Source organism: Rhipicephalus microplus, chromosome X (genome assembly GCF_043290135.1).
Source record: "Rhipicephalus microplus isolate Deutch F79 chromosome X, USDA_Rmic, whole genome shotgun sequence".
Taxonomy (NCBI): Eukaryota; Metazoa; Arthropoda; class Arachnida; order Ixodida; family Ixodidae; genus Rhipicephalus; species Rhipicephalus microplus.
Window position 1 is genome coordinate 356,144,768 of NC_134710.1, and position 19,760 is coordinate 356,164,527.

The 19,760-nt window shown below is 43.9% G+C and overlaps 1 protein-coding gene across 1 annotated transcript in view; it reads right to left on the reverse strand.

The window, feature by feature from the left end:
• Positions 1-1,244: 1,244 nt before the first annotated feature.
• LOC119161139 (uncharacterized) overlaps positions 1,245-19,760 on the reverse strand; it is a 41,334-nt gene continuing 22,818 nt past the window's right edge. The window contains exons 2-8 of the mRNA XM_037413488.2: positions 14,859-15,056; positions 13,883-14,206; positions 11,686-11,954; positions 9,860-9,963; positions 8,629-8,873; positions 2,895-3,058; positions 1,245-1,788 (exon numbers count right to left, since the gene is read on the reverse strand). Coding sequence (XP_037269385.1) covers positions 1,624-1,788; positions 2,895-3,058; positions 8,629-8,873; positions 9,860-9,963; positions 11,686-11,954; positions 13,883-14,206; positions 14,859-15,056 — 1,469 coding nt within the window. The 3' untranslated portion in view covers positions 1,245-1,623. The remainder of the gene's footprint in view (positions 1,789-2,894; positions 3,059-8,628; positions 8,874-9,859; positions 9,964-11,685; positions 11,955-13,882; positions 14,207-14,858; positions 15,057-19,760) is intronic.

Consider the following 19,760-nt stretch of genomic DNA (forward strand, 5'->3'; position numbering starts at 1 on the left):
CAGTTTCAGTCTCACACTGGCTGCTCACAGAATCACGGGCCTTAATGAGTCACGCCGAAGGGACCAGCGGTTCAGCCAAACGCGAAGACGACGGTGCAGTATGAGGCCACGGTACCAAATTGGTGCACGGGACACACCTCTTGAAAAAGGCCTGCGCAGGTCTCTAGAGCGCCTCTTTTTGGTCACACGCTGGAAGCCCAGAAATAGTCGATTGTGGGATTTGAAGCATTAACACCTCAACAATTGGCCGGTAAGTATTCCTGAACGTTGGAACACGAACTCTAAAGCATACTTGCATTTCCTTGAGGTTTGTTAAAATAGCTGTTAAGTAGTGAAGATTGGGTAGTATTAATGGGCCAGGTTCGACGGCTGCATGAAAAATTGTACGTAGGAATATTGTGTAAATAATTTCAGGCTTTTCTTATCGGCTAATGCAATGCTGTACAGACATAAGCGCTGATAGACGTGCGTGGACGAGCCTGCGTCCAATCGTAAGTCCGTATACCCTAGGTGCCCATGCGCGTTCAAGTGCCTCTTCATGAAATTCGAGCATGCCATGGTCCACTTCTTTCTTAATCCCTGCAGAGTTCTCTACATATAGGAATTATGACTTACAGGGAAATCAGGTTGGATTTCAAACAGGTGGCCAGCGGAGGTTTCGCTAGCGGCCCGCGTTTTTACAGGACGTAATATTTTAATATTTCACTAAATGACAATTCGGTTACTGTCTCGCCTATTGCAATCAATAACGCTTTGTTCGGGTAAGCTGCAGAGATGGGGCTGATGTCAAACTTTTTTTTTTTTTGCGTGGGGCACTTTGTGCGGTTACTATGAGTTCACTTAGTGACCATATGGAGTTGACTTAGTTCCACGGTGACGTCACCGTCATTTTAGAGTTGACATCCAGATTTTGTGTAAATGTGGAAATCAATAGTTGCATGTCTTTTGATACCTCACGTTACATACCCTTGTCAAAGTGTCCATGTGAACAAGGAGAAGGCGTTCTTTGAAATGGCGACGTTAGGTGACATTCTGTTCAATATCTGCACACGCCACCACCCTCACCCGTCATTACTGTCTTCACTGTAACGACTCTTGTGGTACTAATTTTTGTGACTGCCGCCCACTATATAAAGAGAGTTTGAGGTCCCTTCCATAGATAATAATTAAGTAGAAATATAAACTGTGGGGTTTCGCGAGGCTGAACCACGACATAACCATAATGCACTCGGTAGGGGAGGACACCAGATTCATTCTGACACCCGTGACACCCAGAAAGGAGTGTCTTTGCATTTCGCCCTCATCACGACGAAAAGTCAACAGCGCTTGTAGTGAATGCTGGAGGCTAGTTTCAATGGCGGTGTGATTAAACATAGACAGATGCCGCGTAGTTGCTTACGCCAACTCATAGCTTCCTCCAGGCGCTGTCGCGAGCTCTCTGACGCTCATTGCTCTAGGAAATCATAACCCATCTCAATACGACTATCCGAACTTGCCAGCGCGTGACGCGAGCGTTAGCAGGAGGTGTATAGTTGCCAACCGGCGCCTGACTGGTCGGAAGAGTAACGGCGTGACTCCCACTCGACACAGTAAGCCAACGTGTCCGTTTCCTTGCCACGTTCATTAGCGCAGTCCAATCTTCTCGTAGATCCAGGTGACGTACGGAGACACACGCGTGAACACGGTCGGGTACTGCGCCGTGCCGCTGCAGGACACACCGAAGCTGTACATCCCTATTACGGTCCAGTGTTTTCCATCCTGCACCATCAGCGGACTGCCAGGGATGCCCTTCAACAAAGGAAAAGGTGAAACAGAATAACAAGTTAGCGCCAGTTTTTTCGGAGTTTACATATACGTTGTTAACAACACCGTAATGAAGTGCGCAAGGAAGCGAACAATGTATATACAGCTCGTACTACGCATAACCACTCGTATTGTAACGGGCAATGCTAACACAGCCGCGGTGCTACATGCACTTCGACAGTGGCGCGAATGTTATTGCGCCGATGTTTTCGCACACTGGTAGGTACGAGAGTGCAGTTTGCTTTCTTCGGTCTACGTTTTATTGCTAAAAATATATAGCCAAAAGTATAAGAGTTATGTTGCGATAGTGCATCGACAGGCTGTTATTTGGTAGCTGCTTCTGCACCGAAGTAGTCGTCCCGTGCACGTACAGTAGTGTTTCACCTGTGAATCTATACACAGATGAAATAGTACAGCACAGTGTACAGGACTAGCAGTTTCGTACAGAAGCCCAGCCCGACAACAATTTGTCGGCACGAGCGTAATGTGCGCACTGGCAGTGCAAGAATAACAATACACGCAGTGCAATTGTACCCGAAGCTTTCCGGTATCCATACATAGGGATGCAGAATAAAAAGTGATACGTGTGTGGGCTACGGCGATGGAGAGGTGGGAGAGAAGCACTAGGAAATGCACAAAATGAAAACCTTGGTTAGAAGAAAAGTAATGCAACGCCCCCGCAATACTTTGCTTGAATACTAAAAGCTTATCGCTTCCCTGCCACGCTGATTCCAACAGAAGCACTCAACAAAGAAGCAACTTGGATACTTTTCCATACACGAAACGCTTTCATGCCAGTGTCAATAGCTTTGTAAGAAATGACAGAAGCTTTGTAAGAGGGAAAGTTGTTGTACTGTAAAAACTAGCAGAAGACGTTATATTTATAAATATAAATATCCAGAGCTCCTAATATCGATTGTATGTCCCTGTTATGGGGCACAACTTGCCGGAAAGACAAGATTTCGTAACTTACTAATGTCGGTTTATTCATGTGATGTTTAAAGTCACACACACAAATAAAGTTCTTACAGCAAAAGAACGTCTGTGTAGTCTCAACTGTATAAAGAAGGGGGACAGTGCCAATAACTCACCACGCACTCGTCGCCAACGTTTGTGGTCAGCTGGGTGCAGATGAAATCTTCCTGGCTGATGCCTGCCGGGTACGGGGACAGATCGACGCCGGCGTAAGTGTTGTTGCAGCTGGACACGCTGATCACCTGATAGCGCTTCTCGCCCATCGAGCCTGGGTGGAAGTCTGCGATGGCAGACACAGAGAGATATTGTGGTGAGTGTAGACCATTTTGCTGTTTGCAAACACAGGTTGCGGACGGCTTCCCGATTAGTCAACCGACGTAGTCTACAAGCATTGACGAGGTAGAAAAGCCTTGGCAATCAGCCCGCATATTTTCAGCAACCGTCTCCCGTTGATTCGCCAAATATTTCAAATAAATATGTTTGTAAGTGAAACTCAATATTATAAAAGTAATCATGAACTTTAAGTACCTCCTTCTTCACTGAAAACGTGCGAAAGAATTATTCTTACTGTGGCGAAACTTAAAAACAAGCTTTCTGCTTCGGTATTAGTCTAGTAAATGCAGTGGCAAGAAGTTTCTTGTGGTAGAACACTTGCTGCTACTATAACCATCCTGATTGATTGATATGTAGGGTTTAATGTCCCAAAACCACCATATGATCTGAGAGACGCCGTATTTTTTGTGTTCATCATGGAAACGAGTAGTGCCACGCTGCAGCATTTTTTTCTCTTTTCACCGCTGGCTTGGCCGTGAATGTGGTTTTTTGGAGGGGGGGGGGGGAAGAGAGAGAGCAAAGTTTTTCCGACCAAACAGGCAAAACTCAAAATTATCGCTGTCTATTCCACCTTCTTTCTGAAAAAAAAACTCTTGTTCCTATTTCTCTCTTACGAACAGGGCTCGAACACCAGAAGCACCAACACTGGCCTGTGAACAGGACAGGGGAAAAAAGAACTCCTTGAATCCTGGTGAACTACTTGTGACGCCTCTATGAATCAGCTTCCATAACCTCCGACGTTTGCACGGACTATTAAGTTGGGTAAACTGGTTGACCGTCCCTTATTTACCTTTTAGTACCTTTAGTACCTTTAGTACTTTTTACTGCTAAGTTATTTTGTTACGCAGTGGTGAACTTTATTTTGTCATTTAGGCTGTTAGTTTTGAAGCAATACATTCTCATGCATTAGCTATACTTTGAAAAATAATCACTATTACAAGTAGCAAAACTGAGTGGGCAGTACTAAATAAAAAACAAAACAAAAACAGTGCCAACTTCTCTCGAAGATTACTTTGCAAAGCATCTGCCCCACCATGGCGGTCTTGCGGCTAAGATACTCGGCTGCTGACCCGCAGGTCGCGGGATTGAATCCTGGCTGCGGCGGCTGCATTTCCGATGGAGGCGGAAATGTTGTAGGTCCGTGTGCTCAGATCTGGTTGCACGTTAAAGAACCCCAGGTGGTCGAAATTTCCGTAGACCTCCACTACGGCGTCTCTCATAATCATATGGTGGTTTTGAGACGTTAAACCCCAAATATCATCATCATCATCCCTTTGCAAAGCAGAATGAAGGTGCGCTGTTTTTTTAGAGACAAGCCGCAAACATGCGAACTATAAGGGTCTAATTTGCTTGAAGTATGACGATGAGCGCCAACTGATTGCGCGTGTAATATCAGCAATATTATCTGATAAAATTCGGAACATATATGTGTAGAGGCATTCCCGATGTTATCTTCGAGAGTACCAAAATTCATTCATAATAGAGAAAAAATGCTTTCGAATGTTTAGCAAGAGCAGGGCTATTGATTTAGAAATATATGGGAAACTTTCGTCCATTTTGAATTTTGTTCACGTCACGGAGGTGTGTTTTGGTGGCGTACAAGCTGTCTGACACCGGAGTACATAGAATTCACTTCTTGATATTGAACGCTCGTCCTGTGTTCTTGTGTTTGTGTGGTCGGTTTACGAGGCTAGTTATTCTCGTGTACTCACACACTGTTCAGAATTGAACGAGCACCGTTGGCTTCAGTGTCCTCAGATTTTGGGCCACTCGCATGATTTACACATGAGATTGTGTAAATATTTTTTTTGTTTGAATATGCAGAAAGCAATCAGCTGAATTCTTGGGTCGTCGATGAAGCTGATGAATGGTCCTTCGCGGATGGTGAACAGTTGTTCTCAGTGGCCACGCTTTCTTCGTTTCACGTGCATCGTTTCAGAGCATTCTAGGCTTCATTTTGAAGCACTGCGCATCAAACTTGAGTGCTGTTGATTTCATGTGATTTGTATTTTTCGGTTTTATTTTTGGTGGCTTTTTGCGTGTTTGTTCTTTCTTGTCTTCTTTTGCCAAATGATGTGCAATAAACCAGAAATGACAGCTTATTTTGAATAACTCAAAGAATAAGAACTCAAGTGTTTTCTTGAATTTCATCTGCTAGAGCTCTGTGAAAAAAATACACAGTAACTCTGCTGTGCTTGCATCAGAACTGAGATATCCTTCATATAACCGATACGCGACACGATCAGCATAGAATAAAGATATGAGCAAATACATAAGAAACACTGATACATCTCACTAAAATTTTGCTCGAACAAAGTAAATATATTCGTAACATACTCCGGAAGTTCCCGGCGAAAGCTCCGGATAGCGGGAGTGAAAAACCCGTAACAATGCTCCGGAGGTTCCACGTAATTACTGCAGCCAGCCGGAGTGCAAGGCTGGTAAAGAATGCTCCATTGGCACCCCGAAAGTACTCCGGCTGGCCGGAGTGAAATATTAATGAGAAATGCTCCGGATGTGCCACGCAATCGCTCCGGTCAGCCGGAGTAAACACTTTGCTCCGAAGGTCCGGAGCAAAAATTACTCCGAATAGGGGGGTCACTACACTCTAAAAAATATCGAGTAAAAAGGATGTCTTTTTGTCCCACAACAGTAATCGTCATCAGGCGTGCGTGCGCTTCCTTTCTCGAAAACTCGGCGCTGGCCACTTTCCTATCCAGAACGCAATGTAACCCTGATAATGGGCATGTCCATCGTGACCGGAATGTACCGGGCGCGGGGCGATAGCGCAAGGATGGAACGCAATATAGATGACGATTATTGTTTTGGGACAAAAAGCCACCCTTTTTACGCGCTCTTTTTTAGAGTGTAGAGGACAAGCGTTTTACTCCGACCTCGGAGTAATTTTTTTGACACTGTACTTGCAGAGTATACAATCTTAAATAAAATAGTGAAAATGTAGTAACCGCAAACAAACAGCTAATGATTGCAGCGCTCAATAACTTTCTTGGACTGTTACTAATCGTTTACTAACGTTTTACTGCCTACGTTTTTTTACTACCAAATCTTTTTTTAAAGAACCCCCAAAATTATTATTCTTGTCTTTCTACGGCTTATGTACTAGGGCAAGCCATCAATTAAATAGTTCTGAGGCTATGTTAGAGAGTTTAGAATTTTCATGGCCGCTTCACATAATGTTCTCTTGCAAAAAATATATATAAGAAATATACATAGAGCATTATTTTTAATACGGTTGATTAAAAGTCTTGTGCTACGTGTCGATGCCCACTTAGTGAAATAAAAGGGTATATGACACTACAGGCTCGTATCTTTTTTTTAATTTAACCTGAAGCACAGGAGCTCACCGGTACCACGTATGCATCTCCTAGCCTATGGCTACAAATACTCTCGGAGTGTAGTATGAGGTGCTGTCGCATAGAGAACATGTTGTGTTTGCGCATGCTTCTCGTTCATGGCATTCTCTGCAACGTTACCCGAAGTTGTGCAGAAGAGTGAATTAATAAATTACCCCGATATTAATAATGGGTTATTACAAAATGACTTCACCCAAATGGGCTACTACCTTCGTTTATTACGACCTTCATTTTACTACCTATAGGCAGTAACGACTAGGGTAGTGACAGTTGCTAACTGCTGTTAATAATGACAAAGCTAGTAACAGTTGCCACAGAGCTGTTACTAACTGCACTTATAACATTGTTGTACGATAAGTGACAAGCACTGACTACTCCAAAGTTAGCATGTATTACAGCTTTTTTTAAATGCGATAACAATTATATGGTCACTCTTGGCTGGATTTTGCCGCCGCTGGCGTCGGCGTCACTCACCGTATATGTATACGCATCGATATATATAGGAAAACACAAGAAAAATAATCTAGAAAAGGCCTCTGGCGTGCGGAATCCAACGTCGGACCTCCGACTTGTGAGATCGAGGCGTTAGTCACTGAGCCACGAAGGAGCACCTCCTTCAACGTTCAAACGGCAAGCCAATTATGTCTACGGCTCACCGCTGGTGATGGGCATCTCGGGAGGAACTATCGTGTTTTCAGCATTACCAGCAAGATCGCGCAATGAGCGCGCGTCGCCACATCGTCACGACGCGGCGGCGAGTGCTGTCATCTCCCACGCGTACTTTGCCCCGCGGAGAGAGGGCAGGGTGCATGCTCACGCGTGCGCTTGATTATCTCTCGGTAGGGACAATCGTACGCTTTGGCTGGCCTTCGGCTTTCACCGGAAGACTTCTGTAATTATTAACGGGCGCACAAAGGTCCCTGCAATTGTCGCATCTTCTCCGTTTGCGAAAAGGGTGCGCTTTTCAGACCCAGCGAATTAACAACTAAGACGCTTATTCGCGTTCATCTGTACCTGTGAGCAGGTTTCGAGCGTCATTTTTGCGCGGGAAACGCGGGGCACGTTTTGATCTGCTTGCCATTTGGCGCGTGACCTTTCAATTTGTTGCTTTGGCATTCTTCGCTTCGCTATTGCGACACAGCTGTGACTTTATTCAAGTGTGTACGAGCAAGTCCATCAATGATGTTGCGTGCAGTAACCTTTATGCGCTTCTTCATATGCAAAGAACGTTTTGTACAGACATACGCGCTGATAGAAGTGCGTGGACGAGCCTGCGTCCAATCGTAATAAATATAAACATGGTTTCTGACACAACACTTTTGACTTCATGTGTCATGGCTGTACTGTATGTAAAATATACTGTAGAAAATGGTGTTTATATCCAAAAAACATTTTTGTTTTCTATTATTTATTCTACTTTTATTATTGCTGCGTCGGACAAAAATATGAATATAGCGACATTTGTACACCTTTTAAATATAAATGAGACGGTATGGCAAACACCAGTAATAGAATTACCAGTGCACACTTTTTTGTGTGTGCACATTTTGCGCTTTCATACGTGCTCCTGCTCATCAATAGATGTTTTACCTGCATGTTGACAAAAGTCTGCCTTTTGTGTTATGGAACCCTGTCCTCACGAGCCAGTCAATTGCTCTTGAAAATTGCTGCTGTTGCCTCCAATATTTCTCTGCACATTTATTTTCGTTGTTGCGCTTTCTCACTCTCGTATATACACTTTTTCACTCTATGAGACGTATGACACACGAATAAATTCAGACAAGAGGCTTGACTGTAAATTTTAAGAAAAAAAGTATAAAATTTTTCCACGAACCAGAAAAAGTAATTGCAGTGGTTTTCTTCTATAAAAATACTTCCTCATCATTTGTCTTCCTCATGTACTGTTATTACTATCACAGACCAACATGCGCCTATTCTCATACAAGCCACTCCCGGGTAGGAAGTGATTGTGCGATGTTGGCAAAGGTTTCTGAGAGACGAAGGAGGGAGCTGGAGTCTGCAGCAGGGTCTGACAGCTCGCATCAGACGACTGATACAAAAAGGAGGTTATGTGAATAGCAACTTTTTCGCATATAGCTCCTCCAAGATGGTAGAAATAATTACACCTGATCTGTGCTCTTACCCCTCTGTCGGTTGGACCAGCTGACGGCGTCGAGAATGCTGCCGTTAAGCTCCCTCCTGGCGTTAAGTACCTTGGGCAGACAGATAGGCACTAGTTGTCCTGGACCGAGTGCAGGTTCGAACCGCACCACGGACAGGTCGTGGTAGCCGTCCGGGACACGGAAGTGCGGGTGCGCCTCGGCACTCACCACTCGTCGGAGTGTGATCGGCGCGTTCGGAATGTTCAGCATCACGGCGCTGTTGCTCCTGCAATCAACAATACGCCATGAATGAAAAATTCATGGCCTCACAATCACGCCATGTCCTTGTTTATAATGAACGATGTGGTTCTACATTCCAACGTGTCCTTTTTTCTTGAACTTTTGTAATTTGCAAGTAGACCGTGTCAGCACTGATGGACTGACTTTTGTGTGTAAAGAGCAACCTCTTCAGATTTCGTTTGGCTCGATATTGGATATGGTGTAGTTGACTAGCTCTCAGATCTTGGTCTCATATGTGCAGTTGAAACCAACGATTACTTGGATTCTTTGGTTGAGCTTACAAATAGCTGAGCTTACGCATTAAGTTAGCGCTGATCAGTGCATATGTGAATGCTGAATAATGACATCGGAGCGAGTACGGATTTGTGCTTGCAGCATAATTAAAAATAAACAAATGTTGATTGTGGGGCGACAAGCGGTTTAGTTTAGCAGCGCTTAAAGTAATACATATAGCGTAATACAAGGCACGGCACAAGCACTTGTACCGTGTATGAGCTTCTTTAGCATAGTGTTCCTGCTTACGCTCAGTGATATGCTCATTAAAGACCAACTGGGACTCGGAAAGTTTTTGTAAGCTTGTAAAAACACAGGGAATGTGCGTCATACAGTAATGTTAGAAACAAAGCGTCAGCTGGTGGCACATTGACAGCAAAGAAGACATGCAAAACCAGACATTTTTTTGCACACCGTTTGCGCCTCAGCTGATGAGAATCGTAGGAAATGTGTACACCCAAAACTTTCAGGGTAATTAACATAAATCAATTTATTTGTTGCGCATAAGCGCACCTTGTTGTGCTTCTTGGTTGAAATCAAGTATAAATATTACGATATCGATCTCTGGTAGAACTGCACAAATCCAGCTTGTTCTCATGCGAGGAAGTTGGCCAAGCCATGCAGCCGCCACACTTTTCCCTTCTCCTTTTTCTGCCTTGTCCACACCTTGTGTCACATCAGTGAGAATTCTCCACTTACCCATTTTCAGGTCCAAAGCATTGAGCAGCTGTCAGTACATGCTGCTGGTCGAGCAACACGCCGGCACACCGTCTCGCGGGGTTCACTTGGTCCACCACAGAAGCCTACGTATAGGAAAACATGTGTGGCAGCTGCTTCACACACTCGAACACCATTGAAAGTTTCCCATTCGAAAAGGGTGCATATGAACAAATACGAATCTTTAACGGTAGTGGTAGCGAACCAAACTGTCAGCTGTAAATTCTTCAGCAAAAGAAGCCGCCTAAAGCACAGCAAATGAATGGCAGCATTTCGCAGTGCTCAAGATGGCTGCTCCGCGGACATGCTGGCAAAAATAATTTTGAACATGACAAACACAGGATGGGAGAAGCAATACCTACCGGACAGATTTCTCTACACTTATTTACGTTTGTGTTGCGCTTGTGTTGTTATCATCTTCATCTGTCCTTCTTTGTGCGCGATTAAATGCTCTAGTGAAATTTGTATTTCGCGCGCTGCCGAAGCCACGCCGACAGAAAAGCGTGGTTGAGATCTGGTCCGCTAGATGCCGCAACAAGCCCTATTCAACGGATATCTGGAATGTAATTGCTGTTTCTAATAAACCACATCGATTGTGTTATTTAAATTCTATTTCTGACATGCATAATATTCACTATACCTGGGGCGCACATATTGCTATCACCATGGCCACCAATATTTTTTTCTTCGCGACCAATTATAGCACAAAAGCACCTGCGAGCCAATAATGACGCTGGAATTATATTACCGATATTGAAGGTAACTGCTAATGACGACGCATTTTAGGAACCAGATTCTGTATTTCACCTCTGATAATTGCATGCTTAGCCCCCTTCCCCCACCAATCTTACATACTTATTGGTTGCAAGTTTTCTTTATTTACCTGTTAATAATACTGCAAGTCTCATCTAGACCATATCAGGTGAGTGTGTAGTTACAAATGAATCCAAGTTTTATACAACGGCCATAAAGCAAATACATCAATTTTTCAACAACAAACAGATACAACAAACAGAAAATAAAATGCACTATTGAAAAAAAACTGAAATGCACTGAAGCTGAAATCTGCAGGACTAACATATCATTAAAAACATGTGATAAAAGTATGCAAGAAACTAAAATATAAAACTGAAAAAAAACAAGAAAACAAAAAATAAGATTAAAGTTTTGTTCAGAAAAGAAGTAGTTTAAACAAACGTCATTACAAATGAATTAGTTCGCTGCACACATAATTATTTGCGCAAAAAGCAACAGATAAGATGATGACAACATACGGCACAAAGCGCATACTACATCCAACTAACCTCTCTAAAATTGGTTCAGGGATGTGGAAGTGGTGAAAGTCATAATTACAAAAATGCTATTTTTCTGACTATTTAGGACATCTTCCAGCTACTCAATAAAATGTGAGTGTGATACGGCAATAGTTGTGAATGAATCTAGGCCATTCCACTCACGAACAACAAGTCAAAAAAAAAAACAGGAAGAAAACGGAGAGTTATTATTATTGCAAAAGAACTCCTTTAGAGAGCATGAATTATTATTTTTAAACAAAACTGCAGCTTTTCTAGGCCTGTTTCGTGCTCTGCCATCATATAAATTTAGTTTTTGTGGCGTATTCTGCTCATAATAGAATTATGTTGGTGGTGGTGCTGGTGTCAAAGCGGACATTTCCTAATGCAACCGCGGTGTTTTGCTAAATTAAGCATTGAACGACACCCCAATACTCTGGCTGTAAGCGGGTCTTGAATCAAGCCTACCGAAATTCTGAATGACTGTAGGTGCAGTGTGAATGGGCGTCCACTCACCATCCATGGCCAAATGTTCTCGGGCGTAGACGACAGCGCCTGCTGCTGCTGATGCTGTTGCTGCTGATGTTGCGGCTGGCGGTTGAGCTGCTGGCGCGGGAGCAGCGACAGCGCGTTGAGCGGCCGCCGCTTGCTCAGTCCAGGTCTTCGAACCCTGCGGGCGTCCAGAGAGTAGACGGGCTCACCGAAGAGTAGCCGCGCTGGTCGCACCCTTGACTCGGTCGCCTCAGGCCGCAATCCACAACTCCTGACTGGCAGCGGCCTTTTCTCTGCGGGGCCACGACGACGGAAGGGAAATTAAGGCCCACTGTATACCGGTGGCGATGCGTGATGGGGCCACTTAGCTCATCCGGAAACACGAATTGCAGAGCGGCGTGGTGAGGCGTCCGATTATATGCTTAGACTGCACCGGTCACGTGTTTATGCCTACTAAAGAAATGCGTCGGCATCGGAGAGATGGTTCTGCTGTGAAAAGTGGTTTCATCGCATGTTTCTGCCACGCTGAATTGAGTCAGTGTTTCTACCACGCTGAATTGTGTAGCGGCAAAAAGCGCTATGACTGTCCAATAGTCATACGCGCAGATTTCACATTTTTTCATATGTTCCGCAGCGCTGCTTCGCCGAAGGTGACGGCTTGTCGGGTGAAGAAACGCGTATTGTTTCTCTGAGTGCGAATTCAGCAGGTGTCACGTTGCAACATCTTTTTGGATTGAAATAATTCCTCCATAATGACTTTTGCTTCAAGCAGCTGGAATGGCTAAAAGCAAAATAGTGGCTACTTGAGCTGGATGGCATTGAATTTTTGAAAAAAAATATACATATACTTTCTTAGTGTACAGGGAACGTTTCAGAAGAAAGACAGATAGGAAAGAGCGGACACTCACAACCATTTTATTGCAGAAATCGCAGTCATATATTTACACAGTCAACAATCAACAATATCCCCGCCCTCTTGACTGTGTATATATTGCCACTATCTGTGCAATAAAATGGTTGTAAGTTTGCGCTGTTTCCTATCTGTCTTCTTTTTAAAACGTTGCCTGCACACTAAGAAAGTATATTGTTTTTCCAAAAATGGCTAAACGACCCCTGCAGTTCACCAGTATATCTAGGGCGCGTTCACACTAGGCCTCGAATAGTGCGACAGCGGCGAATCTCTCCAAAAACTGGCTCCACGCGCTGCGCAAACAGCCACGTGGAAAAAGAGCTCGCGTTTTTGGACGATCGCACTTTTTATAGGAGTTAGGTAACCGTTATAAGGCAAAGTCGGCGTTGGTAAGGTGGCGCTGATATACAGGATATTTCATCGATTTTGTTATTTTGGTTTGCCCTTTGGTCTTGTCGTATGTGCTTACGAAATGCTTTATCTGTCAGTATATATATTTACCAGCTTTCCGATTAAACTTTTAGTTCTAGGAAGTGCTTGTCTCTGTCTATTCTGTCCGCGTCTACGTATCGCGCTTTTATTTCAAACAATCATAAATCACCAACTTGCCCAATCAACAATTTTTACCGGAAAACTACGCCGCGCGGCCGGCACGCTATAAAATTGGTCCCAGACCAACTTTCCCGCGAAAGCGGATCCGGTTTCCACTTCAAGGCTTCGGCTGCGCTAGATCAAATCACGTGACCTAACCAGTCAGCGGCAAATTCAGCATGGTGGCAACGGTGTCGACGGGGGCTTGCAGTGACTCAAATCGCAAACTACCCGTGCAGTACGACCAATCTTTACGGCCTCAACGAGAATGCGTTCTTGGAGAGCCTAGATTGGATTACAATCGCCGAGAACTCTGGAATTACATGGTGTTGCAGCAGCGAGTCGGCATGCCCCAACGTGTCTCGCGTTTGTGTACAGCCATCTGAATCCACCCCCGCCGCTGCCAGTGCATTCGCTCGGGTCGTTTCTGCAGGCTTATCTTCAGAAACAAAGTTTCAAAAGGTGCCAGCTGTTTCTTTTCAGTTATTTGCGTGAGTAATTGGAATTCAGTACGAAATTTAGTGCACAAAAAGCAGGCAAAGTCGAATTAACTCAAGGTAGCCATGGCAGTGGCGGCGTCGGAGGCAGAACGAATGTGAACATTCTCGAAGCGCGGTAGTGGTTTTGCGCCACTCTGGCGATTTTGTTGTGGCTTCACTTCTCAAGTGCGAATGCGCCCCAAAGTTACACCTCCCTAATTAAGCGACAAGTAGAGCGAACCTTCTTCGCAGTCGCAGTCGTCACCCCCAGAGGTGTCGCGGCCACCCGAAGTTCCACCAGGTGGGGTATCGGGCAAGCCAGTGCCGTCCACAGAAGATAGCCCTGGCAACGGTGTCGGAGGATTCGGCTCTGGCAGAGGTGTGTTAACGGGTGGAGCCACAGGAGGTTCCACAGGAGGCTCTACGGGAGGCTCGATAGGAGGTTGCACAGGTGGCACAATGGGAGGCTCAACGGGAGGTTGTACAGGTGGCTCAACAGGAGGCTGTACAGGAGGCTCTACAGGAGGTCCTACGGGCGGAACCACGGGAGGTTCCACGGGAGACTCTGGTGATGGGAAAAAGAGAAGAGTAGACTTTGTTTGAAGCGAGGAGGGTGATACAGGGAGAATATTGCACCGACGACCATAAACCTGCCTGATGAAGACGCCCGTGAAAAAGAATCTTTATTTAGCGCGAGTGCGAGTCAATATGAGCGCCTTCCTTTTCACTTTCTTGTATGGCAGTTAACAAAAACAACAAAAATAACATACCTGTAACCATTTGCATGCGTTGTACGTTATGTACGTGGTATCAAACGCCGCAGAAGGAACGATAAACATAGCTCATCGGGTAGTAACAATTCTATTTGACATGCGCTACCTGGTTTGCATAATATTTCTTACTGAATCGTTGAACGGTTACGGGGTATGGCGTCTAGATCATTCACTACCAAACATGGAAGCGGAGAATAAACTCCCCGAAACATTTTAATTTACAATTTGAGACTGTGTTTACTGGTGGATAATGACGTCTCTCAGCACTGTGATCAAACACTGCAATCATTGTTTTGTCATTCGTAGAGCTGCTCTTGATCTTTTCGGCATCGTGTGATCACATTATCGATGCGAGAAGCGATGAATAAAGGAAACCATTCACACTCTACAAGTCGAAAGAAAAACTATGCGTTCTCTCGGAAAAATGAGCCTTCGAACACGTACGAGGTTCTGGAGTGACCGGAGGCAGCGAAGTCGGCTCCGTGCAGCAGACCAGCGAAACGGTTCCACGCCAGTCACAGATCGTGGGATGCTGACCACGGCGGATGTCCCTCTGTGCCTTGGGGCAGTTGTCCACAGTCACGCAGTACGGCTCGGTCGGCGCACACTTGCTGCCTTCGTCGGTTTCGAACACCACCTCACCTTGAGTGGGCATAATATGACAAGAATGAACGTCACGTTCAGGAAGCAACACAGGGGGGACATTAATCCTCGGCCGCAAAAATTGCATGTCTTATAAACATTTCAACATACGGTAAAATGCTTCATAACATCAGTACTGTCTGGTTTTGTCGCCTAGAAGAAAATGGCACCAGTGTTTCTACCAATGAGGTAGCATCGGAGGATGATAATGATAACTAGGCCTCTAACATGGCTCATACCCACTTAGGCGCATTTGCCAAAAAGAATACAATGTGGTTGTCATTTTATTCTTCTGATGGCACATACCCCCTTCGAGGAATGACCAAGATTTCGGTAAAGCTAAGAGGCGCATATACATTTTTCTAACTATTGTATCGCCCTAGCTCTGACGGATTGAACGAAAATCACGGAGATACGAATAAAATATTTGAAGTAGTTGCAAGAAATATATCGTTTATTACGAATGTCTTCATTAGAAAAACAAGAGTATGCTCAATGCAGCTCTCATTACCTATTTAGTTTTCTTCTATTTTCTCTCTTGTCTTCTTCGATCACTGCTTATGTAGGCTATCGTCTTTAGCTTCTTTTGAGAACACAGACTTTTTTCATCCGTTGAAAAAACTCCAACGTTTCCCTCCTTTCATGGGGAAAGTGAAAAAGTTTTAATCAAACATTACTTCGCAGAAAGCTGTTCTCTGGACTTGCACTTCAATACACAGCAGTGAAATGCGCTGCTGTCTCTTAGGATCGATGGTTTTGTAAGAAAGTACGTCATCTTCATGGAGCTGTTTCTTAGTTATGTAACCTCGACAGCTGGTCAAATTGAGTTCAATGAGAAGCGAAATAACCCAATGCGTAGGGAAGATGAAATGTGGGAGCCATACGTGGTGCCATCCCTTTATGAGCTTTGCGGAAAGCGCGAAGAACATGAGCACTTGAATATAGTACGATGGCTAATAGCCAGGTGACTGAGAGAAAGTTCAAGAAAATTTAGATGAAATTAGCAAGTTCCGATGCGTCCAAGAATCTCCAAGAAACCACGCCGCCATTCGAGTTAAGTCTTAAATGTTGTGGTGGTTGCAGACCAGAAACGGTAATTGAAGTGTTATACATAGGAGAAATGTGAGTTGGAGCACCGAAAAAAAAAGGTAAGCGTAAAAGTGTTCACCACAATAAATGCTCGACCGTAAAGTTATCACTAGCAATTCAATATGTTGCGTTCATGTTACCAAAACTCAAGTAATCACTTAAAAGGACCTTGATGCGGCTTTTTCAAAAGTTCTGTCAGCGTTTCGGCTGGAGCATCATCAAACCATTCGCAACACAAATTTAGCGACACGCCATGTACCAAGGCTGCTACAGACTGTGCTTCTCACGTCTGCCTGTACTCCTCAACTCATGACGCACGCTGGAAGCGCTGGAGATCGCAGAGCTCTCATGAGCGCCACTTGAAGATTTGAGCTTTTACCAGTCTAGACTTCCGAAATCCCACGCTGGCAGGTTGCGCGCAGTCTCGGAGGTCATCAGTCACATAGCGCGCCCGGCAGTCTGACAACATAGCTAAAGCGTGGAGTGGTTGAGATCTGCTCTAACAGGTGCCGCCACCTTAGCACCTTACTTCCGCGCATTCCTTACTTCCGCGCATTCTACAGCCCATGACAGCCAATCAGATCGGACGCTGCGGTGACGTGGCGGCTAACGTGCTCTGGGCAAGAGCATGTCCCTCTGTGAATGGGCGGTTGAAAACGCGTTTGGCGGAGTCACAACAATCTGCAGCGATTCTCAGTTTTCAAGCGCTCTAATAAATTACACAGTTTACGCAGAGAGCTCAAATTTGTCTGGATTAGCCCCTGAGACTTGGCCTACTGGCACAGTGTGTTTGTAAAAAATAAACTGAACCGTTTTCGGGTCACTTTAATGAAAAATTGAGTTCGGTGTCTGAGTTCGAGTTTCTTACAATAAATAGTGCGTGTTCTTAATGTCAGAAATGGTACACTCACATGAAGAAGAACATCGAGTATTCTTGCGCATTGTGTTATAAAAGATCAATATGTCAGAGGGAGAAAGAAACTTCTGAAGAGAACGATTAACAAACAAAAAATACCATGGTTAATCGAACTCGGTAGTCAAGAAAACAATAAACAGTAACGCTTAATTACGTTCTATCGTATTGTCGCTCTTTTTTATTTCAAAACGATTCCACGAGACGTAATACCTGGCTTAGAGCAGTAGAACAAGAAGAGTCCTTGCGGTGTAAGATTTTTTTCACGTATAATTCAGCATGGCCTTATTTTTTCTCGCCGTTAATGTAAGCGAGTTCTGGGTATCCGTTGCAACTTTTTTTTAGGGAACAATGGATATTGATAAAAAAAACAAGAAATCAGTGTGAGTGACTTATATCACCTGACCTATCGCGACACTTCCTGTAAAGTTTCATCTGAACGGAACGATGAGGAGAATTCGTTTCGAGCCCCTAAGTGATGATTGCTTACGTGCCCCTCTGCTCTACTTAAGAAAGAAAGATAGAAAGCAATGAGGTGAAAGTCGTGTCGGTGCATGCGGACAAACTAGAGGTGTCTTGTGGCGTGGTTAATTTTTAATTTCATTTATTTCTTGAGCATTCACTGAAGATGGAGTCATCATAATATACTTAAATAATTTCCTTTGCATTCAGGTAGTTTGTCGCGAAAAATGTGCTACGTGGTGTTCAAATGTGGTGATCATACAGTAGCGCTGACCCAATAAGAGGAAGGAAATGATCAATGATGACGGCCTGATAAGTTATGCGCTCTCAGATACAATTCACGCGCATCATCACCCGTTACGGGTCTTTTTTTTGCTTTATTGTTTGGGTGGTTCATATTTCAACCAGTGTTTTTACTCAGATGACTTTCGGAGCTTTGCAGAGCTTGCGATTATTTTTACCCGCATGTCTTTTCGAATCAAGTTAGAATTTCATTAAAGGCGAACAAAGTGTGCATGCCACTCAGCGGCATTAGCGATTTTTGCAGATAGTCTAATATTTCTCACGGTTCTTACTAAGCATGCAGTTCAGGAAAGGAATAATTTTCAAGTTATTCATACTTTCTTCCAACTTGTGAAGAAATAAACTATATGATAAACGAAGTTTATATTACGCTAAAAACAGCTCATAATGCTGGTAAAAATACGCTGCTCTTACTGATCATTGATGAGTTCCACCCATCGTCGTTGCAAATAATAATTGTACTTTGCTAGCAAGTGTTCCCGAAGAGGTAAGCAATGTGTGCAGCTTGCATTCCGACAAAAAAAGAGAGTCCTTACTTTCACACCCACTTTTTTTCATAAAGAAATACATATTTTGGGGGGATTTTCGAACAGTAACTGCACAGCAAGATCAAATACTTGTATCAAATAAATATGCCGGTAAATATTCTTCCCGTGTGGTTGCAGTAAGATCCAGATGACGCGTCTTGTCCAACTTGAAGAATAAACATATAAATATAAATGCAAATGCATATCTATGGAATAGGAATTCTATGGAAGAATGAACGAAGTGCCGTTGCGGCTTTTCAATTGATTTCCGAGGCAGCAACCTTGCTGTTTGCTGGCCTGATCTGGCCGGAAAACGACAATGATTGGTAGAAAATATTAGCAGCAACTAATATAATACAATATTTACTTGTCGAATTTGAGACAAATATGCTAATTTCTGGTGTTATACCCGCCAGAATTATTGAATAATTATGACGCGCATGTGCACCGTATTGCATGGCTCCAGAATAATTTTGACTAGCCTGGATTTCTGAACGCGCATTGAAATCAAAGCACATGTGTGTGTTATTGCATTTTGCAGCCATATAAACAAGGCTATCATGGTTGTCAATTGAACCCGACTCCTCGCGAGCTCACATTTCATGCACATCTACATTCATATTCATGCACAACTGAAGCCTGCATCGTTTCGCAATGCCCATTTGGCTCTCTATATATTTTCTAACGAGTATGAGAGGCTAGATAAACGTAAAGAAAAACGTTGGTCGTGATAGCCCTAGGTTACTATGCCTTTCATTTTGTTTTTCCACGAAATAAACGTGCTGGTTACTTCAGGGAGAGTAGTGGCAATTGCATAGCCTTCTTTTTCACAGCATTGAATTGGCGCATGATATCGGGAAAATGGAACCCACATCAAACGAGTCTGAGCACTCATTTTGCTTATATTGACACGCACTTGTGCGGCGAGCACTTATTTCACTCTAGAGTAGAAATGAAATCAATTTGTCGCGATGTATCAGTGGCTATGGTGCTTTGGTGCTGAACCGAAGGTCGAGGGTTCAATTTTGGCTGCAAACTTTGCGATGTCAGAACACCAAATTGTCTCAATTTCCGCAACTCTCCAGTGTGGCGTCTCTCGTAATCATATCGTGATCTTGAGACGTAAAATCCCACACATTATTATTATTATTATTATTATTATTATTATTATTAGAAGTAATAAAATCTGTCATCGTGTACGAATTCAATGGCCCTTACGAGGAAAATATCTCGTTTTCAACTTTCGATATGTCCTCGTAGTTCCACTGATACTCTATAAAATTACTCCTCCCCTTTTTACACAGTGATTCGCAGATAAGGTGGCGGGTCGACGAACTTCATTGCGCTTGCATTCTGCAAAACATGGTGACGTCCCTAACAGACAATGTCCGCACTCGACCGTGCAAATAC